Source organism: Bos indicus, chromosome 17 (genome assembly GCF_029378745.1).
Source record: "Bos indicus isolate NIAB-ARS_2022 breed Sahiwal x Tharparkar chromosome 17, NIAB-ARS_B.indTharparkar_mat_pri_1.0, whole genome shotgun sequence".
Classification (NCBI taxonomy): domain Eukaryota; kingdom Metazoa; phylum Chordata; class Mammalia; order Artiodactyla; family Bovidae; genus Bos; species Bos indicus.
The window spans coordinates 54138695-54162783 of record NC_091776.1 but is presented as its reverse complement, the minus strand read 5'-3'; the positions used below and the strand labels follow the sequence as shown (position 1 = coordinate 54162783).

At 38.3% G+C, this 24089-nt stretch overlaps 1 protein-coding gene across 3 annotated transcripts in view; it reads right to left on the bottom strand.

Moving 5' to 3' along the window:
- IFT81 (intraflagellar transport 81) overlaps window positions 1–24089 on the bottom strand; it is a 222572-nt gene that overhangs the window by 42676 nt on the left and 155807 nt on the right. For all 3 annotated transcript variants that reach the window (XM_070769526.1, XM_019977956.2, XM_019977957.2), the window contains one exon: window positions 23512–23658. In XM_070769526.1, coding sequence (XP_070625627.1) covers window positions 23512–23658 — 147 coding nt within the window. The remainder of the gene's footprint in view (window positions 1–23511; window positions 23659–24089) is intronic.

Here is a 24089-nt window from a genome sequence, read left to right as displayed (position 1 = left end):
AGCTTCAACATCCGTCCTTCCAATGAACACCCAGGACTGATCTCCTTTAGGATGGACTGGTTGGATCTCCTTGCTGTCCAATAGACTCTTATCAAGAGTCTTCTCCAACACCACAGTTCAAAAGCATCAATTCTTTGGTGCTCAGCTTTCTTTATAGTCCAACTCTCACATCCATACATGACTACTGGAAAATCCATAGCCTTGACTAGACAGAACTTTGTTGGCAAAGTAATGTCTCTGCTTTTTAATATGTGGTCTAGGTTGGTCATAACTTTCCTTCCAAGGAGTAAGCGTCTTTTAATTTCATGGCTGCAGTCACCGTCTGCAGTGATTTTGGAGCCCCCAAAAATAAAGTCAGCCACTGCTTCCACTGTTTCCCCACCTATTTGCCATGAAGTGATGGGACTGGATGCCATGATCTTAGTTTTCTGAATGTTGAGCTTTAAGCCAACTTTTTCACTCTCCTCTTTCACTTTCATCAAGAGGCTCTTTAGTTCTTTTTCACTTTCTGCCATAAGGGTGGTGTCATCTGCATATCTGAGATTATTGATATTTCTTCCGGCAATCTTGCTTCCAGCTTGTGCTTAATTCATCCCAGCGTTTCTCATGATGTACCCTGCATATAAGTTAAATAAGCAAGGTGACAATATACAGCCTTGACGTACTCCTTTACCTATTTGGAATCAGTCTGTTGTTCCATGTCCAGTTCTAACTGTTGCTACCTGACCTGGATACAGGTTTCTCAAGAGGCAGGTCAGGTGGTCTGGTATTCCCATTTCTTTCAGAATTTTCCAGTTTATTGTGATCCACACAGTCAAAGGCTTTAGCATAGTCAATAAAGCAGAAATAGATGTTTTTCTGGAACTCTCTTGCTTTCTCCATGATCCAGTGGACGTTGGCAATTTGATCTCTGGTTCCTCTGCCTTTTCTAAAACCAGCTTGAATATCTGAAAGTTCACAGTTCACATATTGCTGAAGCCTGGCTTGAAGAATTTTGAGCATTACTTTACTAGCGTGTGAGATGAGTGCAATTGTGCAGTAGTTGAGCATTCCTTGGCATTGCCTTTCTTTGGGATTGGAATGAAAACTGACCTTTTCCAGGCCTGTGGCCATTGCTGAGTTTTCCAAATTTGCTGATATATTGAGTGCAGCACGTTCACAGCATCATCTTTTAGGATTTGAAATAGCTCAACTGGAATTCCATCACCTCCACTAGCTTTGTTTGTAGTGATGCTTCCTAAGGCCCACTTGACTTCACATTCCAGGATGTCTGGCTCTAGGTGAGTGATCACACCATCGTGATTATCTGGGTCGTGAAGATCTTTTTTGTACAGTTCTTCTGTGTATTCTTGCTCTTCTTAATATCTTTTGCTTCTGTCAGGTCCATACCATTTCTGTCCTTTATCGAGCCCATCTTTGCATGAAATGTTCCCTTGGTATCTCTAATTTTCTTGAAAAGATCTCTAGTCTTTCCCTTTCTGTTGTTTTCCTCTATTTATTTGCACCGATCGCTGAGGAAGGCTTTCTTATCTCTCCTTGCTATTCTTTGGAGCTCTGCATTCATTTGGGTATATCTTTCCTTTTCTCCTTTGCTTTTCACTTCTCTTCTTTTCACAGCTATTTGTAAGGCCTCCTCAGACAGCCATCTGCTTTTTTGCATTTCTTTTTCTTGGGGATTGTCTTGATCCCTGTCTCCTGTACAATGTCACGAACCTCCGTCCATAGTTCATCAGGCACTCTATCAGATCTAGGCCCTTAAATCTATTTCTCACTTCCATTGTATAATCATAAGGGATTTGATTTAGGTTATACCTGTATGGTCTAGTGGTTTTCCCCTCTTTCTTCAATCTAAGTCTGAATTTGGCAGTAAGGAGTTCATGATCTGAGCGACAGTCAGCTCCCGGTCTTGTTTTTGCTGACTGTAAAGAGCTTCTCCATCTTTGGTTGCATGAAAAGTATATAATCAATCTGATTCCAGTGTTGGCCATCTAGTGATGTCCATGTGTAGAGTCTTCTCTTTTGTTGTTGGAAGAGGGTGTTTGCTATGACTAGTACGTTCTCTTGGCAAAACTTTAATAGCCTTTGCCCTGCTTCATTCCTTACTCCAAGGCCAAATTTGCCTGTTACTCCAGGTGTTTCTTGACTTCCTATTTAGATGTTCCTAAATGCTTCCTCCTAATTTACATGGTTGTGGATTAGTAACTAACGGTTTGTGTACTAGAACAGGTCTTCAGACCACACTCTGAGAAGCACTGCTCCAGAGCAGGTCTTCCTAAATGGGGTGTGCTCCAGGACACTCATGTGGCACAAACAGTACAGGTGTGCCCACATATTAATCAACTTAGCCTCTGCAGCAGCTGGGCAAGATATTATAAAGAAATCCCAGGCCAGTCATCCTCAGCTATAAGCAGCCTTGTCCTTTGATCTCAGTATGCTAAACAGTAACTATTTACTTTAAGTGCCATGTTGTGAAAAAAGTTAGGAAACATTACCCTCCAAAAATCCTTGCTCATAGTCACAGGGAGACATACATAATAATATTGATAAAAACCTGCAATACCAAAAAGTCGGAAAACATGCCATAACTAATTGTTTTATATTCATACAATATAGTATATACAATCAAAATAAACAATTATAGGTTCAAGAAATAATGTAGAGCCAAAAAAGCAAGTTACAGAATAAACAGAGAATGCTCCCATTAGTAGTATTGCTTAGGGAAACTAAATAATATACTGTTTAGGGATACAAATGGGTTGTCAAACAGTAAATAAAAATCACAGAAGGATAAAAACCTAACTCATGATGGGAGTAACCTCTGAGAGGGGTGGAAACTGGATGGGATAAAGTGAAGTCACTCAGTCGTGTCCGACTTTTAGCGACCCCATGGACTGCAGCCCACCAGGCTCCTCCGTCCATGGGGTTTTCTAGGCAAGAGTACTGAAGTGGGGTGCCACTGCCTTCTCTGAGACCTCCTACTGCTGCTGCTGCTGCTGCTAAGTTGCTTCAGTTGTGTCTGATTCTGTGTGACCCCATAGACGGCAGCCCATCAGGCTCCCCTGTCCCTGGGATTCTCCAGGCAAGAACACTGGAGTGGGGTGCCATTTCCTTCTCCAATGCAGGAAAGTGAAAAGTGAAAGTGAAGTCGCTCAGTCGTGTCCGACTCTTAGCAACCCCATGGACTGCAGCCCACCAGGCTCCTCCGTCCATGGGGTTTTCCAGGCAAGAGCACTGGAGTGGGGTGCCATTGTCTTCTCCAAGACCTCCTACTACTCCTGTTTAATTCCAACCTCTACAGAGGAACACTGGGGTCACCTCCTTGTGCCGATGGTGCCTAGGAAGGGAAGCGTTTTTCCACAGTCACACCAACTCCTCACCCCCGTCTCCTGACTGCCAGGCCAGAGTCCTGCTATGGGGACAGTCAGGAAAGCTCCGAGGACCCTTTGACAGCTCCCACATTGGTTTCCCCCCCTTTCTCGTGAGAAACAGGTAGAAAAAAGATCTTTTCACTTGTTCTTATTCTTAAGTAGATTTCACCAAGATCTGTGACCTTTCTCAGAAGACAATCTAGGTGTTGCAGCGAGGAAAGAGGATGTGTGATGTTTGCAAAGTGTCTGTGAGAAGTTCCTCTCTATCTAGAGGTTATACTTGCTTGCTTTTCTTTTCTGGGTGTTTTTATTAAGGAATGGCAAAACATTTAAATGTCCCTTTGCTTAGATTGCCCCCAGCTGTCAGTACTGTTTACAGTGTGTGCTTGGAGGAAAGCAGTAAACAGGGTCAGAAGCTCACCCAGCTCTGGAATGATGGCCCCAGTCAAGCCTGGCCACAGCAGTGGGAACCCTAGATGGCTGCCTCCACCCAGAGAACGGGAACCCTGAACTCCTCTGAGCAGTGAAGATGCCTGCTTCAGGCTGTAGGCAGGGATAAGGTAGAGGCATAAAAGGAATCTCAAAAGTGTTGTTTTTTTAAGCTGAGTAGTAAAAGTATGTGCTTAGTCACTCAGGCGTGTCCAACTATTTGCAACCCCATGGACTGTAGCCCGCCAGGCTCCTCTGTCCCTGTCCATTTCATACTGTTTGTGGGGTTCTCAAGGCAAGAATACTGAAGTGGTTTGCCACTTCTCCAGTGGATCACATTTTGTCAGAACTCTCTACCATGACCCATCCATCTTGGGTGTCCCTACATGGCTTGGCTCATAGTTTCATTGAGAGAGACAAGGCTGTGATCCATGTGATCAGTTTGGTTAGTTTTCTGTGATTGTGGTTTTCATTCTGTCTGCCCTCTGACGGATAAGGATAAGAGGCTGGTGGAAGCTTCTTGATGGGAGGGACTCACTGTGGGGGAATCTGGCCTTGCTCTGATGGGCGGGGCCATGCTCAGTAAATCTTTAATCCAATTTTCTGTTGATGGGTAGAACTCTTCTCCCCCCTGTAGTTTGGCCTGAGGCCAAACTATGGTAGGGATAATGGCAGCAATGGCAGTCCTCCTTCAAAAGGACTTATGCCAGCATGCCCCAAGGCTCCCAGGACTGTTGTATTCAGTGCCACTGACCTCACAGCAGGCCACTGTTGACCCACGCCTCTGCTGGAGACTGCTGGACACTCACAGGCTCAGTCTCTTGTGGGGTCACTGCTCCTTTCTCCTGAGTCCTGATGTGCACAAAGTTTTTTGGTGATGGACAGGGAAGCCTGGAGTGCTGCAGTCCACAGGGTTGCAAAGAGTCAGACACGACTGAACCACTGAACTGAACTGAGGCTCCTCTGTCCATGGGGATTCTCCAGGCAAGAATACTGGAGTGGGTTGCCATGCACTCTTCCAGGGGCTCTTCCCAACCCAGGGACAGAACCCAGGTCTCCCACATGGCAGGCAAATTCTTCACTGTCTGAGCCATAAGGGATGCCTTTCATACACAACATGCACACACAAACACAAACTTTCACTATTCTTAACATAATTTTAAAAAATTAAACATTTTGAAAGTAAATAAACATTAAAGAATCAATCAAGAAGGTCCCAAATCTAACCAATGAGTTCCAGAAGACAACAGAAACAAAAAAGGTAGAAATAATACAAGAAAATTTTCCAAAACCGAAGAACAAAAGATTCTAAATTAGAAGAGCCAACAGAATGCACAGTTCAATGAAAGAAAGAGCTATACTTAAGTATACAATCTTAAAAATTTAGAAAACCACAGATAAAGAGAGGATTCTAAAAGTTTCAAGAAGAGGTAAATGGCAATAATAACAATGAAAGATCACATCAAAGGACTGGGAATCAGAAGAGCCTCAGATACCAACAATGAATACTAGAGAGTGTGCACATACTCAGTTGCTTCAGTCATGTCCTACACTTTGGGACCCTTTGAACTGTAGCCGCCCAGTCTCTTCTGTCCATGGGATTCTGCAAGCAAGAATACTGGAGTGGGTTGCCATGCCCTCCGCCAGGGGATCTTCTCCACACAGGGATCAAACCTGAGTCTCTTAGTCTCTTGCATTGGCAGGCAATTCTTTATCACTGAGCCACCAGGGAAGCCCAATGAATACCAGAAGACAATAGAATAATGCCTTCAAATTTCTCAGGGAAAAAGATTTTCAACCAGAATTCATTATTTAGTCAAATTATTGATCATGTATAAAGACGGAATAAAGACAATTTGAAACAAGCAAGATTCACAAAAACGTATTATCCAAGTTCCTATTTTCAGGAACATTCTCTATTATAACAAGGAAATAAACCAAGGAAGAGAAGACTTGAGGTTTGGCAAACAGGAGATCCAAAACAAGAGCGGTAAAAGAAATTTTCAGGATTCCAACTGTGAAGCCTGAGATTACCATTGTATAGCAAGCCTAGAAATTAATTTCCCTACACTGGAACAGAAGAATGAGAGGGGCTCCAGAAAGAATTAGTCCCAAGGTTTAAGAAATATAATTACTAGATTACTGTGGATGACCATAATCCCATATTGAGAAATTGTACAGTTCTACCAGAAAGTTCAGAGTTAAGTGAGTGATAGGTATATAAAAAACTAAACCAAACAAAAACAAAAAAATGAGGTCAGTATTAAGAAGAAAAAAAAAGTGTACAAGAAAGGATATGTAATCATAATACGCTGTGTGGCTTAGCTATAAACAACATGTTTATACAATCATCATAATGAATATAGTAAATAGTGACATAACCAGAAATTATAATTATATTGGGAGGCTATAAAGAACATAAGGGTGGATATGGAGGGTAGACAGGAAATGGAGAATGTAGAGCTAAATCCTCATTTCCTATGGTTCAGTTCAGTTGCTCAGTCCTGTCCAACTCTTTGTGACCCCATGGACTGCAGCACGCCAGGCTTCCCTGTCCATCACTAACTCCTGGAGCTTGCTCAAACTCATGTCCATTTTTGAGTTGGTGATGCCATCCAACCATCTCATCCTCTGTTGTCCCCTTCTCCTCCTGCCTTCTATCCTTCCCAGAATCAGGGTCTTTTCCAGTGAGTCAGTTCTTCCCATCAAGTGGCCCAAGTATTGGAGTTTCAGCTTCAGCATCAGTCTTTCCAATGAATATTCAGGACTGATTTCCTTTAGAATTGACTGGTTGGATCTCCTTGCATTCCAAGGGACTCTCAAGAGTCTTCTCCAACACTACAGTTCAAAAGCATCAATTCTTCGGCTTTCAGCTTTCTTTTATAGTCCAACTCTCACATCCATACATGACCACTGGAAAAACCATAGCTTTGGCTAGATGGACCTTTGTCGGCAAAGTATTGTCTCTGCTGTCTAGGTTGGTCATAGCCTGCCCAAAATTTTTTTAAAAATCAAGAAATTTTGTTGTTTAGAAATACAAAGGTAAATATTAGAAGAAACAACTAAAAGCATTAAAAGTGGTTGCCTCCAGGAAGCATGACTTGGGAGCATGGAAGGGTATCATTATTTTCATTATGAGCTTTGTAGTACTGTGGTACTTTTATTTGGCTGCACTGGGTCTTTATTGCAGCGCACAGGCTCTCTCTGGTTGTGGTGAGTGGGGGCTACTCTCTAGCTGCAGTGTGTGGGCTTATCGTTACAGAGCACTGGCTCTACAGTGCACAGGCTCAGTAGTCCTGGTGCATGGGCTTAGCTGCCCTGCAGCATGTATGATCTTACTTCCCAGACCAGGGATTGAACATGTGTCCCCTGCACTGGCAGGCAGATTCTTAACCTCTGGACCACCAGGGAAGTCCCCTGTTTTAGTTTTTAAACCACATATTTGTGTTATTCTAAAAAATTATAATGAAAAGAACACTCCACCTCAAAAAAGCCCATCACCAACAAAAACCTTACAGCTGATAGACTTTAATTTGAATAGACTCTGAGTATTAAAAATTAAATTTACTCATAATTGTGTTATAATGACTTATCTGGGAAAAAATTTTTAAACTTATAAATTAATCATTAAAAGTCCTAGGAGAAGTACAACAGGGTTGCAGAAGCAGTTCAGAGAATTGTTGAGATCACGGGCTTTGCAATCAGAGAAACAATTTCAAATCTTTGCTACACCACTTAAAGTGACCTTGGGGAGGTATTTAAATAAGATCCATAAAATGTACTAATGTTCTACAAAATTGAATGATGGATAATGATTAATAATGTCTGTCATTTTGCTTGAACTGCTACTGAGGCTGTAATTCCAATACTTTGGCCATCTGATGTGAAGAGCTGACTCAGTGGAACAAACTCTGATGCTGGGAAACATTGAAGGCAAAAGGAGAAAGGGGCAGCAGAGGATGACATGGTTAGATAGCATCACCGATTCAATGGACATGAATTTGAGCAAACTCTGGGAGATAGTGGAGGACAGATGAGCCTGGCATGCTGCAGCCCATGGGGTCACAAAGAATTGGACACGTAGTGACTGAACAATAACAACAAAGATTACACGGAAGATGAGATAATTTACTATTCCTTTTAAACACTAAGAAACAAAGAAATGTCAAATAATTAGGACGAACAGAAGAGTAAAGATCTAGGTGTAATATAGTGCTCTTTAGAAGTAAAACAGAACAATCACTACTGCAAGAAACTACAAATCTACATACTCTGAGTACAACTAAAATTTTTGTATGTATGTTTATAAACTGAGATTGGGAAAGAATGAAGAAATAAAGATAAATGTTGTGTTGGGTATGTAGGGTCATATGTGAATTCTTTGAGATTTCTTAGATATTTAAAAATTAAAAATATTTTGAAGGAACTTTGGCACGAGATAAACAATAAATCCTTAGAACATTAAGGAAAAAGCTTTCAACAGTGCACCACATAGAGCAGGCCAATCAAGTCAATTTGTCATGAAAGTAAACTATAAAGATTGCCACTGTGCAGGAAGGCCCATTATAGCAGCTATTACTAATCATTTGGTCCAATACACAACTGTAATCTAAATTTGTCATCTATGAAAGAGCAGTCATCATTTCAGATGCTGAGATTAGTAAGATTAATGTTTTAATAGTGCTAGATTCTGGCTTCAGGACCAATTTTACAGACTCAATTCCTTTGTGATCAAAATGGAATTTGACAGATCTTCTTTCTCCTTTTGCCCATTTAATATGTTTTGGAACCTTTAATAGTAATGGTCAAAATCTGAGCAAGCTTTTTAAAAGGACAAGGCAGTTTATTTTCCTATGTATGTAATCATTTACAAATATTTTTCAAGCTTATCTGGAACTCAAAAGTATTACTGGATTCCAGATATCATTCTGGATATTTATGTGGAAACAAGAATCGCTGCTTCTGTTGCAAATTTCCAACTCAATATCGGGCATGAAGCTATTTTCACAGTGCTTAAGCTGTGAAGACTTTATAAGACAACCGTATAATAAGCACTTTATATGGTCAAGAATCACAAAGAGCTATTTTTTAACACTATTCCTCCTTTTACAGAGGAAAACCTATTTAGAAATTAAAGCAACTCACCGAAGTTCAGAAAGTTAGAAAAAAACTGGATTAGAATGAATACTTGTGTCCTCAAATCCTGTTAGTGCACTATCCATGCTATTTTCCACTTCTTTTTTTTTTTTTATTTTTAAACTTTACAATATTGTATTAGTTTTGCCAAATATGGAAATAAATCCGCCACAGGTATACATGTGTTCCCCATCCTGAACCCTCCTCCCTCCTCCCTCCCCATACCATCCCTCTGGGTCGTCCCAGTGCACTAGCCCCAAGCATCCAGTATCGTGTATGGAACCTGGACTGGCAACTCGTTTCATACATGATATTATCCATTTCTTAATTAAATCACATCTTTGTCAGTTATTTTATCAAATGACGTTTAGCCATAGAAAACTATAGAAATAGGCCCAAGAAAGTTATATGTGAGATGGATAACACCAACTGTTCAAGAGTAGAATGAATATGCCCAAATGGCCATAATTTTTTGCCCACTTCTATTCTGTCTGAATTCAGACTTGCAGAAAACCTGAAAAGGCCATCTTTTCAAGTCATGCTTCATGTCATAAATCATCTGGATTCCCTGAAGTCTGGTATCAGAGTGGTTATTTGTTTTAAGTCAAGAAAAAAAATGTTTTAAGCAACCTTTGTTTTCTGCTAAAATGTTAGTCTTTTCAAATCACTCATCGTAACTAGCGCAATATATAAATATAGACATACAAACACTATTCTAACCTTTTCCAACCTGTTAGTTTTATGTTTTCAACTTTAAATTAGAAAATCTCACTAAGCCAAGCGTAAACAACATAATTACCTACATATGGTAGTGGATAGTTAAGTGCTGATTCTCTTGGGAGGGTCTATAATAAGCAATGTGATATATGCTAGTAGAAATCTGTCTTAATAAAAACTTGTGGCATAGGAATATCCATCTGGGAAACACAGTTAATCATATCATCCAAGGTCTCCGTGCTTCTATTATAAATCAAATCACCACCACACAGCTGTTACTATATCTCTAATGGGGTTTTCAACTGCTGTCCAAGCAGTTAACTCTCAAAAAAATTTTCTATGAAAAGTTTTCACATTTGGAGTTAAAGATGTGGGATTACATGGACTGCATATATAATAGTCTACCTTCTATTGCAGTGAAATGAGGCAAATTTATTTGATTCTGTTTTGTTCCATCTCCTGGGAAATTTTAGGGGCCTCAAGTCCTGCTATGAACTCTAAAGAGGGTAATGTGATTTGAAAGGTTCTAAAAATATCACAAGTTTGCCTGGACTCACTTAGAAGGGTGGATGATTCAATTACAAGTGTCAAAATTTGATTCCTAATTTTTCAGGATCTGACAGCTGCAGCTAATCTTGCCAGGATTCCCTTATCTTCATTGTGCTTCTCTTTGAAGTATTTAAAGATTTCATAATCTTTGCAATTTAGCTCTAGGATTTCCGTCAGTAGCTGTAGAATGAGCCGGTTGGTTCTTTCTAAAGCTACTTATACATATTATTTGATCAAGCACATTTTTAAAGTAGCCATTAACTGCAAAACAGCTGAGCTTCTTTTAACGGTTAGGGAAGAAAATATAATGAACTCTAAACCCGTACACCATAAACCAGGAGTGACCTTTCAATGCATGAAATGCCAATGCAACCTTAACCAAAGGTTCAGTTGTTGCTATAAAAAAAGTTCAGATTCAAAAGGCATGCATTCATTTGAATGACAGCTCCGAGAAGGGTACTAGCACTGAATCACTGTGGCTAGTTTTTTGTTTTGCTTTTCAAATAATTAAAGCAGAGATTCAGAGATATCAAGGTGGCAAAGATGGTAAAGATTGGAAGCCATGTGGCAATACTACCTTAGGTACAGCCTCTATTCTCTGCTCTTCCATTAGTGAGACAAAGTCACCAAGCTCAGATTATTGCCCGTGAAAGGGTAAAGATCATATTTAACAAAAGAAGTGACTGAGGACTACTGTATTAAATGGCAAATTTAGGTTTTTGATCAGGTATTTAAAAATAACTTCATATAATAAACAACTATGGTTAGGATGAAGACTTTATAAAAATAATTTTTGTTATCAATTGAAGTGCCGTAACATTTTAAAATATTATCAATTTTCTAATGAAAAAATCTGTATGTAGATTAGATTATACACTTCTATTCAGGTTTTCTACACATTTACCAAGTGTTTATTACATGCCAGCTATTAAGTAAATGGTGGCGAAAAAGAGATATGGCCCTGCCATAATGGAGCTTACTGGTTTCTTAGGGGAGGCAGAAATTTAACAAGTGATCTTAAATGAGCTGTATCTTAGAACACAGGCTTTGCAGGTGGCTCAGTGGTAAACAGTTGGCATGTCAATGCAGGAGACATGAGTTCAATCCCTGGGTTGGAAAGACCATGTGGAGGAGGACATTGCAACCCACTCCAGTATTCTGGCCTGGAGAATCCCATGTACAGAGGAGCCTGGAGGGCTACAGTCCATGAGGCTGCAAAGAGTTGAACATAACTTGAGTGACTGAGCATGCACATCTTGGAACACATGTGAACAGAGTGGTATGGGAATGTTTCAGGGTTGTGGGGTGTGAGCTGGGAAAATAATAACATGGTATGATTACTGGGAGAGATGCTATTCCAGCTTTGTTATCTTAAAATCGTACTGATCACATCAACCTTTTATTGACAACTCAGATTCATAATTATGAACATTTACTATTATACTCTGCTCTAACACTTTTTAAATCTCCTCTGACACTGAATTTTGCATAAAGCAAGATAATTCTATGTAAACATTTTTATAGTACCTCAAACTATGGAAAACCAAGGTCATTTATTACTAAAATTCTGTTCCAATATATGAAGTTATCATAGAGTGGAACAACAGCAACAATTTGTACTTTATCATAAATTATATACCAATAAAACTGTTTGGAAAAAAGGAGAGGAAACCCTCAGTGTGACAAAAGACAGCATATACAAAGTTCAGAGATAAATGACAGACTAGAACAATTATCCAGATTAACAACTAAAATCCAGGTAAAAATATGATAAAGAGATAAAAAACATTCACTCCATTAGAAAAAAATGAAGAAAGACAATAAAAGGGCAAATGACAGCAGAAATATAAATGACCAAACATGTATGTGGACAGCTGTTCAATCTTAAGAGAAACGAAAATTAAAACATAATACTGTCAGAATGACAAAAAAATCAAAAGAATGAGGATCAAGTGCTGTTTTAAATAACAGAGGAAACAGATCCTTTTGTACACTCTTGGTTGGAATAAAAAAATTGTACATTCTATAGAAAACAACATAGCAATTAAATTTTGTACATGACAATAATTATTATAACTGTAGTTTGTATTTATGAAGTACTTCCTATAAGCCAGCCACTATTGTATACTGCTTAGTTATATTAAATCATTTAGCCCTCACAGCCACCATACAAGGTGGGCACTATTATTGTCCCCACTTTACAGATAAAGAAACTGAGGCACAGAGCAGTTAGGTAACTACTGACATTAGCTGTTAGGTTGAACAGCTGAGAGGTGGCAAAGCTGAGTTCTGCACCCAGGTGTTCTGCCTCCAGAGCTGATTTTCTAAACCTCTAGAGAAAAGCCTCTTCATTTACTTACGTGGAAAAATTTCTGACACATGTTATTAAAAGTAAGTCACACAACACACACAGTACAATACCATTCACATTTTAAAAAACCCACAAAGCAGTATTATCCAATCTGTGTCTCTCTCCAAAGAAAGGACTAAAAGGGTTTACAAAATTAGTAGCAGTGGTTTCTCTCTGACAAAGAGTCTGAGGACTGGAGGTAGAAGGTAATCAATGGGGACTTCTGCTTTATGTATGCTGTTTGCTTTTCATTTCATGAAAATGTATCCAGATATTAGTTGCACAATCTGATTTTCAAAATATTATTTTATTATTATTATTTTATATACCCTGGAATAAATCATACTTGATCATGGTGTATGATGTACACTATGTTGTTGAATTCAACTTGATCTGAAGATGGAAAAAGGTATTCAATGCAAATAGAAACAAAAGGAAAGTTGAGGTAGCAACATTAATATCAGACAAAATAGACTTTAAAACAAAGAAAAAGGACATTACATAATGATAAAGGGATCACTCCAACAAGGAGATACAACAGTCATAGAGGCATCCAAGACAGGAGAACCTAAATATACAAAGCTAATATTAACAAACATGAAAGGAGAAACTGACAGTAACATGATAATAGTAGGGGACTTTATCACCCACCTACATCAATGGACAGATCATCTAGACAGAAATTTAATAAGGAAACACTGGCCTTAAATGACCCATTAGACTAGATGGATTTAATAGATCTAGCAAGAACATTCCATCCCAAAACAAGAGTAATACTAATCCATCTGAATCAGGGGTCCCCAAGATAACCCCCAGGTTCAATGATATGCCAGGAGAATTCACAGGACTCTGCATAAAACCATGCTCTTGGCCGTGCTTTATTACAGTGAAATGGTACAAAGCAAAACCAGCAAAAGGAAAAGGCACATGGGGTGAAGTCAGGAGGAAACCAGGGGCAAGCTTCCAAGAGTCTTCTCCCTTAATTCCTCCAACAAAGAGGTAAAACAACACGTGTGAAATGCTGCCAACCAGGGAAGCTCATTAGAGACTCAGAGCCCAGAGTTTTTACTGGGGGCTGATCACGTAGGCATATTCTGCCTAGCCCATACCAAAATTCCAGACTCCAAGAAGGAAAGCAGGTGTTCAACATAAACCACACTCTTTGTACATATAGTTTAGGCACGTGAGCCACTCTTATCAAGGAATGGTGGGAATTCTTCTAAAATCCAACTTCCTAGATGCCAGCCAAGGGCCAATCTTGCAAGCAAGTTTTTCTAAAAATAGCAGATTCAGGTCCACTGTTTTAACTCTTTTCTGCAGATCCTTCCATAATCCTAGCTTTTTGTTCTCAGCTAATTCATAATGAATTCTTTACATGAATGTTTCCAGACTTTTCATTTGTTTTGGTCACCTTCATCTGGACTCTGGCTTGTTTTTATGTCTTTCTTAAAACATGATGCCAAAAATGTAAAATAATATTCTAAGCATAATTTCACATAAATGGGATATTACATTTTTATTAACAGAGTATAATTTAAAAAATTTTTTTCTTGGCCAAGCTAGGTAGCTTATGGGATTTTAGTTTCCCTACCAGTGATTGAATCTGGGGCCCTGGCAGTGACAGTACTGAGTCCTAACCACTGGACTGTCGGGCAATTCTCAGCATTTTGTCTTTTTAAAGCTGCATTACAACTGGATGATTTTTTTAAACTTTTTATTTTATATTGGAGTATAGCTGATTAACAGGAGAAGGCAATGGCACCCCACTCCAGTATTCTTGCCTGGAAAATCCCATGGGCAGAGGAGCCTGGTAGGCTGCAGTCCATGGGGTCTCGAAGAGTCAGACATGACTGAGCAACTTCACTTTCACTTTTCATGTTCATGCATTGGAGCAGGAAATGGCAACCCACTCCAGTGTTCTTGCCTGGAGAATCCCAGGGATAGGGGAGCCTGGTGGGCTGCCATCTCTGGGGTCCCACAGAGTCGGACATGACTGAAGCAACTTAGCAGCTGCAGCAGCAGCATAGCTAATTAACAGCTACAGTCCATAGGGTCACAAAGAGTTGAACACAACTGAAGCGACTGAGCATACACGCACAGCTGATTAACAGTATTGTGAGTTTCAGGTGGACAGCAAAGAGACTCAGTCATACATATACATGTATTCATTCTCCCCTAAACTCCCTTCCCATACAGGCTGCAACAACAACTAATGGATAATTTTTGAGCTGCAGATAAAACTCAGATTCTACATTATTATTATTTATAATCCCATTAATGGCATTTTGTTTGCTTAAGTACAAGGCTCCTAACTACCAAGATGATTTTGAATTATAATGCTATCACCTGTCTCAGACTGACTGTTCCTTCTAGCTTTCTGCCATGTGAAAATTATTAAGGTTTGTGGAGCTAGACTGCTGCTGCTGCTAAGTCATTTCAGTTGTGTCCAACTCTGTGTGACCCCATAGACAACAGCCCACCAGGCTCCCTGGTCCCTGGGATTCTCCAGGCAAGAATATTAGAGTGGATTGCCATTTCCTTCTCCAATGCATGCATGCATGCTAAGTCGCTTCAGTCATGTCTGACTCTGTGCGACCTACCTCAATTCAAATCATGGTGCCAAAACTTACTAGCAATATGACCTTAGATAAGTTAGCCTAAGTTCTCTGTGTGCTGGTTTCCTTATCTGTAAAAACTAGGAATAATAATCATACCTATCTCATAGAGTTGTTCAGTGGAATAAATGAGATAATGTACATAATAAACCTAATATAGTGTCTGGCACATTCAATTACATAATAAACATTATTAATTTAAATTACTGATGAGAATAATAAGCAGGTTAGGATCAAGGGCAAAGTTCCATGGCATTTTGGGGGTGACTTCTCTCAGAGATGAAAGCAATCAAAATTCTTTGAGAATATCATTTAGTGAGACTTCTACTTTATGTACTTATGTATGTACTTTATGTACTTAAATCCAGTACAGAAAACTTCAAAATATAAAGGAGAGTTAGAGACTCATTATTATTATCAATTTTCAGCTATGTTAGAAACTGTAGTCTCTAAACTTAACCTCTTTATCACCTACCAAACACTTGTTTGAAGAGAAAGAAATCAAGATAGACTAGACTGGCAAGAAAATCTCTATCACTAAGAAGATACTTCCAACTGTGCAAGAAATTCCTACCTATGTCAGAAGTCTGGCAGAATAAGATTTTGCTGTGCTTACCCCTATATATTGCCAAGTAAATCATTGAAAATAAACTGTTAACCAAAGTATCAGGAAAAAAACAAGTGTTTTTAGGCTCTTCACCTGTTTTTTAAAAAATATTTATTTATTTGGCTGCTCCAGGTCTTAGATGCAGCACTCAGGATCAAGTTGCCTGACTAGGGATTGAACCCAGGCCCCCTGCATTGGGAGCACAGAGTCTCATCCACTGGACGGGCAGGGAGGTCCCCATCTTTTTTAATAAGAAAAATCAAAGGAACACAAATGAAAAATCTAGTAAAGAACAAATGCCTGTAGCACTTGTCATCTGCAATTAGAAGAGCTAAAATTCTTAGACAAAATGTAACATCTGGAATATTGACTTTAATGGCAGTAGGAAGCATCAAAATACACACTTTGATACTGAATTTTAAAAATGAACTCTAAATGATCTCTAAAGAAAAAAATGACAAAGGAATATAAATTACTATATGTATAATATTTGTTACATTCATCCTAACACAGTCACATTCCTCAATTTTTCCAAGAAAAGATTAGTCAAACAACTACATATGGACAATCAAGGAATGAAGGTTTATTTCCAAATAAATGGCTGTCATACAGTTTCTAGCAAACTATTGTTTCCAGTTAATGACTGTGTACAATGTGGTCCTATTCAGAGTCAAATATGAATTTTAAAATTAACTCATTCTAATAGTACCTTGAAGAATAGTTCAGTATTCATTTTGGAGCACAGCTGCAGAGGCATTCAGATTTGGATTCAAATCCTTGCTCTGCAACTCACTGTGTGACTTCAGGCAAGTTACTTACTCTCTCTAAGCATTAAGGAAGCTGGCCAAGGTCACCCAGCTAGTAAGTAGGCTGAGAAAGCCAGGATGTGCACTCAGACCAAGTTATAGAGACCATGACTTAACTAGTCTGCCACCCTGCCTCTTCCAGGTGCACCAACATGGGTCCCAGAGGAATGATCACTTTTGGATGCCAGATGTTACATGTTGACTTAGCCTTTGAGTTTCTCAGAAGCTTGGACATCCATTATTTTATAAATGGAGAAGTGATTTGCTTAAGGTCAACAGGAACATGTGAGAGAGACCTAGATCCTGCGTGGCCACTTATTAGTTGTGTAAATCTATAATTTTCCTGAGTTTCAACTAGTTGTAAAAATGGAAATAATAGTAATCTCTCTCTCAAGAAGAAGGGAAATATATGTTTGCAAATCATCTAGCACAGAGCCTTACATAAAAGTTGCTCAATAAATGTTAGCCCTACCTTTCCTCATTCTTCTATTTGTGACTCTGGGCACAATATTCTTTTTGAACACCATGCTACCATTTCTTGATACCCTCTCACCAACTGTGTTAACAGATGGGTGGCAAAGAACATGATTTTTTGGCAATTACCATGTGATACCAAATGAAACCTCAGTGAAGTCCAGCTGTATTATATAATTTTAAGTAGAACAAACTTCCTCCCTTTTGTCCATATGGTCTACCACTTTATCAGAGTAGAAAACAAAATTGGTCTACCAAGATTTGTTCTTAATAAAATTATGCTTAATGTTCCCCAATACCTTCTGTTCTTTTAGGTAACTGCCAAATGATTTACTTGATTTGTTCTAGTTTCTGACCAAACATTGTTTAAAAATTAAGTTGACCTTATCCATATCCAAAATTATCTTTTTCCCCTTAAAAAATGTGCTCTTTTCTGTCATCAGATACTTTTCCTATTCACTATAATTTGTCAAAGATAAAAGCTAATAGCTTGGCACGAGGTTCTTTTCCATCACATTTGCATAGAGGGAATATTTAATACTGAGTTATAACCACTATTCAGTGCCAAATATGGCCATCGCAATTGGTATTTGTCAAACAGGCAGTATTTTCCTAAGAAAAGATAAAAATGCTAGGAGATAGACTGTTCTCTTATAAAGCAAAGTTGCTGCATAATTAATCTTTATTTCCTGGATAGCAAGGATATCATGAAGCACACTCTGTTGGCTTCCAAGTATCATTTAAAATACTCCCATTTCTTTTTTTTCTTGGTTTGGGTTTTTTTTTAATTGAAGGATAACTACTTTTCAGAATTTTGTTGTTTTCTGTCAAACCTCAACATGAATCAGCTATAGGTATACATATATCCCCTCTCTCCCATCTCCCTCTCCATCCCTAGTCACCCCTCTAGGTTGATACAGAGCCTCTGAGTTTCCTGAGACATGCAGCAAATTCCCATTGGCTATTTATTTTACATATGGTAATGTAAGTTTCCATGTTACTCTCTCCATGCATCTTACCCTCTCCTCTCCTCTCCCCACGTCCATAAGTCTGTTCTCTATGTCTGTTTCTCCATTGTTGCCCTGCAAATAAACTCTTTGGTACCATCTTTCTAAGATTCCATATATATGCATTGATATACAATATTTATCTTTCTCTTTCTGACTTACTTCACTCTGTGTAACAGGCTCTAGATTTATCCACCTCATTAGAACTGACTCAAATGGGTACTTTTTATGGTTGAGTAATATTCAATTGTGTACATGTACCACAATTTCTTTATCCATTCATCTGTTGATGGACATCTACGTTTATTCCATGTTCTAGCTATTGTAAATAGTGCTGCAATGAACACTGGGGTACATGTGTCTTTTTCAGTTTTGGTTTCCTCAGGGTATATGCCTAGGAGTTGGATTGCTGGGTCATATGGTGGTTTGTTCCTACTTTTTAAAGGAATCTCCATACTGTCTTCCATAGAGGCTGTATCAATTTACATTCCCACCAACAGTGCGAGAGGGTTCCCTTTTCTCCACACCCTCTCCAGCATTTATTGCTTGTAGACTTTTCGAAGATGGCCATTCTGACCGGTGTGAGGTGATATCTCACTGTAGTTTTGATTCGTATTTCTCTAATAATGAGCAATGTTGAGCATCTTTTCATCTGTTTGTTAGCCATCTATGTCTTCTTCGGAGAAATGTCTGTTCAGATCTTTTGCCCACTTTTTGATTGGGTTGTTTTTCTGGTATTGAGTTGTATCAGCTGCTTGTATATTTTAGAAATTAATCTTTTGTCAGTTGTTTCATTTGCTATTATTTTCTCCCATTCTGAGGGTTGTCTTTTCACTTCACTTGTCTTTTCACTTTGCTTATAGTTTGCTTTGTTGTGCAAAAGCTTTTAGGTTTAATCAGGTCCTGCTTGTTTACTTTTGTTTTTATTTCCATCATTCTAGGAAGTGGGTCATAGAGGATCTTGGTTTGATTTATGTCATCGAGTGTTCTGCCTATGTTTTCCTCTAAGAGTTTTATAGTTTCTGGTCTTACATTTAGGTCTTTAATCCATTTTGGGTTTATCTTTGTGTATGGTGTTAGGAAGTGTTCTAATTTCATTCTTTTACATGTAGCTGTCCAGTTTTTCCAGCACCACTTATTGAAGAGGCTGTCTTTGCCCCATTGTATATTCTTGCCTCCTTTGTCAAAAATAAGGTACCCATAGGTACATGTGGAGAAGGCAATGGCAACTCACTCCAGTACTCTTGCCTGGAAAATCCCATTGACGGAGGAGCCTGGTAGGCTGCAGTCCATGGGGTTGCAAAGAGTCAGATACGACTGAGTGACTTCACTTTCACACATTGGAGAAGGAAATGGCAACCCACTCCAGTGTTCTTGCCTGGAGAATCCCAGGGATGGGGGAGCCTGGTGGGCTGCCGTCTACGGGGTTGCACAGAGTCAGATATGACTGAGGTGACTTAGCAGCAGCAGCAGCATAGGTGCATGGCTTTATTTCTGGGCTTTCTATGTTGTTTCATTAGTCTATATTGTTCTGTTTTTGTGCCAGTACCATACTGTCTTGATGACTGTAGCTTTGCAGGATAATGTGAAGTCCGGAAGGTTGATTCCTCTAGCTCCATTCTTCTTTCTCAAGACTGCTTTGGCTATTAGGGGTCTTTTGTGCTTCCATGTGAATTGTGAAATTTTTTGTTCTACCTCTGTGAAAAATGCCTTTGGTAATTTGATAGAGTTCACAATGAATCTGTAGACTGCATTTGGTAGTACAGTCATTTTTACAATATTGATTCTTTCTACTCAGAAACATGGAATCTCTCTCCATCTGTTTATGTCATCTTTGATTTCTTTCATGGGTGTCTTATAATTTTCTGTATACAGTTCTTTTGTCTCCTTAGGTAGGCTTATTCCTAGATATTTTATTCTTTTTGTTGCAATGGTGAATAGGACTGATTCCTTAATTTCTCTTTCTGATTTTTCATTGTTAGTATATAGGAATGCAAGTGACTTTTTTTTTTTTTTTTCCTTTTTCTTAAATTTAATTTGTCATATATAAGGTTTTTATATACAATCAGTGTGCATTGTAACAGTTTTTATTAAAAGTCAATCAAGTTTATCTAAAATGTTACCTGGCTGCATAGCACATTTGACATTATTGCCCACATGAAAGGAAAACAAATGGATTTACAATAACTTTTGGCCTTTTGGATTCTGGAAGTGTTCAGAGACCTACCCTTTTAAACCAAATGCATCTGAAAAAAATGTTTCCAGAGCATGCAGTTTAGATTTTACAGATCATCTCACCATTCTGATACACAATATTGACTAAAAAAGGGAAAAGGAAAGAAATAACATGTATCTAATAAAATAGTCAATATAAAAAGGACTATAATGGAATTAAGTGGCCTGCAAGTGACTTCTGTGTATTGATTTTGTGTCCTGTGAATTTGCTAAACTCATTGATTAGCTCTAGTAATTTTCTGATAGTATCTTTAGGGTTTTCTTGTCATCTGTATCATGTCATCTGTAAACAGTGAGAGCTTTACTTCTTCTTTTCTGATATAGATTCCTTTTATTTCTTTTTCTTCTCTGATTGCTGTAACTAGGACTTCCAAAACTATGTTGAATTATAGTCGTGAGAGTAGACACCCTTGTTTTGTTCCTGATCTTAGGAGGAATGCTTTCAGTTCTTCACAATTGAGAATTATGTTTGCTGTGGGCTTATCATATATGGCCTTTTCTATGTTGAGTAAATGGTACTTCTATGCCCATTTTTTGAAGAGTTTTAATCATAAATGGGTGCTGAATTTTGTCAAAGGCCTTTTCTGCATCCATTGAGATTATCACATAGTTTTTATCTTTCAGTTTGTTAATATGGTGTAGCACATTGATTGATTTGCAAATATTGAAGATTTCTTGCATCCCTGGAATAAACCCAACTTGATCATGGTGTATGAACTTTTTAATATGTTGTTGAATTATGTTTGCTAGAATTTTGTTGAGGATTTTTGCATATATGTTCATCAGTGATATTGGCCTGTAGTTTTCTTTTTTAGTGTTGTCTTTGTCTGGTTTTGGTATTGGGGTGATGGTGGCTGTGTAGAATGAGTTTGGAAGTGTTCCTTCCTCTGCAATTTTTTGAAAGAGATTTAGAAGGATAGGCATTAGTTCTAATCTAAATGCTTGACAGAATTCACCTGTGAAGCCATCTGGTCCTGGGCTGTTTTTTGGGAGATTTCTGATTACAGTTTTTATTTCAGTGCTTGTAATTGGGTTGTTCATAATTTCTATTTCTTCCTGGTTCAGTCTTGGAAAATTGAACTTTTCTAAGAATCTGTCCATTTCTTCCAGGTTATCCATTTTATTGCCATATAGTTGTTCATAACAGTCTCTTATCATCCTTTGTATTTCTGCACTGTCTGTTGTAACCTCTCCTTTTTCTTTTCTAATTTTGTTGATTTGATTCTTCTCTCTCTTTTTTCCTTGATGAGTCTGGCTAAAGGTTTGCCAATTTTATCTTCTCAAAGAGCCAGATTTTAGTTTTATTAATCTTTATTATTGTTTCTTTCATTTCTTTTTCATTTATTTCTGCTCTGATCTTTATGATTTCTTTCCTTCTGCTAATTTTGGGGTTTTTAAGTTCTTTTTCCAGCTGTTTTAGGTGTAAAACACTCCCATTTCTTAAAGCAATCTGTAAGTTAATGTCTTTTTTTTTTTTTTGCTTCACTACTCAGCAGGCAGTCTTCAGTTACCCGACCAGAGATTGAACCCATGCCCCCTGCAATGAAAGCCTTCAGTCCTAAACACTGAACTGCCAGGGAATTCCCCTGGAAGTGGATGTTAAAATCCAAAGAAGTTTTTCAATCAGGTGTTGATTTATGAATTCTACCTCCCCAATAAACTAGAAGGCATATAGAGAAGCTACAATCAAAAGCCCCAGAGGAAAGTGGTGCTATGCAAACAATTCATTTGTGTTTGGCATAGTGAAGATTCACTGCCAATTTGTAACAGTATGAATTCAATAACTTTTCAAAGCCAAAAATGAGGTCTGGACCAGAGCAGCTTTTCAAAGTAGCTTTTGCTGAGAACTAGTAGCTAATATCAGAGAAGGCAATGGCAACCCGCTCCAGTACTCTTGCCTGGAAAATCCCATGGATGGAGGAGCCTGGTAGGCTGAAGTCCATGGGGTCGCTAAGAGCTGGACATGACTGAGTGACTTTACTTTCACTTTTCACTTTCATGCATTGGAGAAGGAAATGGCAACCCACTCCAGTATTCTTGCCTGGAGAATCCCAGGGACAGAAGAGCCTAGTGGGCTGCCGTCTATGGGGTCGCACAGAGTTGGACACGACTGAAGTGACTTAGCAGCAGTAGCTAATATAACATAAAAAAGCTGTTAGAGGTGGTAAAGAGATGCAATGTTTATGAATTAAAATATGACCTATCACTTGTTTTGCTAAAAGAAAAAAAAAAGCACTGAGCTGAAGGCAAGATATTTTGCTTCATTTATTTACTCTTTCTTGAGATAACTTCATAAAAAGGAGATGGGGTTTATATTTTTGATGCTTAACTTCCACCATCTATAAATGACAATATTACTTGTCCTACTCATTTCATGAGTCTGACAGAAGGATAAGTAAAATAAGAGCTGCCAAATCATTGTTCCAAATGTAAAGAGACAGCAATGTAAGACATAATTATATTTTTTAAATTTGTAAGCATTTTTAAATGAAGTCATTTTAATGATGCCAGTCCCACAGGCCAAGTACACATTATTGATGAAGCAACTTAGTAATACTTTCTCAGCTCTTTATGGAATTATATTTATCAAAAAATATGAATATTTGCTTACCTGACAGTTCCTACTCATTTGGTTTCACTTTTATAACCTAATATTTATAATAAATCCAATATAAATCCACTTAAAAAGTGAAAATTTGGAACATTATTTCATAAAATCACTAAAATCTCTGTCATTATATATCAAGCATATCTCAGTATTACTGAAAAGAGCTTTCAGTTTTATTCTTATTTTTAAAAAATATTTATTTTTATTTTATTTATTTGGCTGCATTAGGTCTTAGCTGCGGCATGCAGAATCTTCATTGCAGCATGCAGGATCTTTAGTTGCACATGTGGGATCCCTGACCAGAGACTGAACCTGCGCCCTCTGCATTGTGAGCATGGAGTCTTAACCACTGGATCACCAGGGAAGTTGCAGAGTTTTCAGTTTTAAATAAATAAGTTTCATAAAATAAATGAACTTCCTATTTTTTTATCTTTCTTTTTTAAAATTATTTTTTAGTTGAAGGATAAATGCTTTACAGAATTGTGTTGGTTTCTACCAAACATCAACATGATGAATATCCCATTACTGACAAGCTAAAAAGTAAAAAACATTAATGGTTTCAAACAAAAGCAATAACCATATTCTCGTCCCATTAGATATCTCAACTTACCTCATCTCCCTTCAAAACTTCAGTGCCGTCATATTCACGGGTCTGACTTGTCTTCACTGACACTTCTCTCTCTAGGTTGGCTAACTTTTCCTTTGCTTCTTGAAGTTCCTCAGCTTTGGCTTCTTTTTTACGAGAAATGATAGATGCCTAATTAAGCATTAAATAAGAATGTAAAATGAGACAATCAACTTTCTATTATTTTCTGAAATTATGTATTTTTTAGATTTTACTGACTGAGCTAAATTTTCAATATCAGGTTAACTTCTCCTTTGCCCTACCACCTGCTATCACAAGTTTTATATTTAGTATGAGTATGCTATATACACACACACACACACATATATATACACATATCCCCTTCACAGATTACTGCCTTGTCATGGCAGAGAGGCTTGCCTAACTCTGAATCTATAAGCCATGCTATGCAGGGCCACTCAGATGGGCAGATCTTAGCAGAGAGTTCTGACAAAAAGTGATCCACTGGAGAAGGGAATGGCAAACCATCCCAGTATACTTGCCATGAGAACCTCATGAACTGTATAAAAAGCCAAAAAGATATGACACCAAAAGATGAGTCC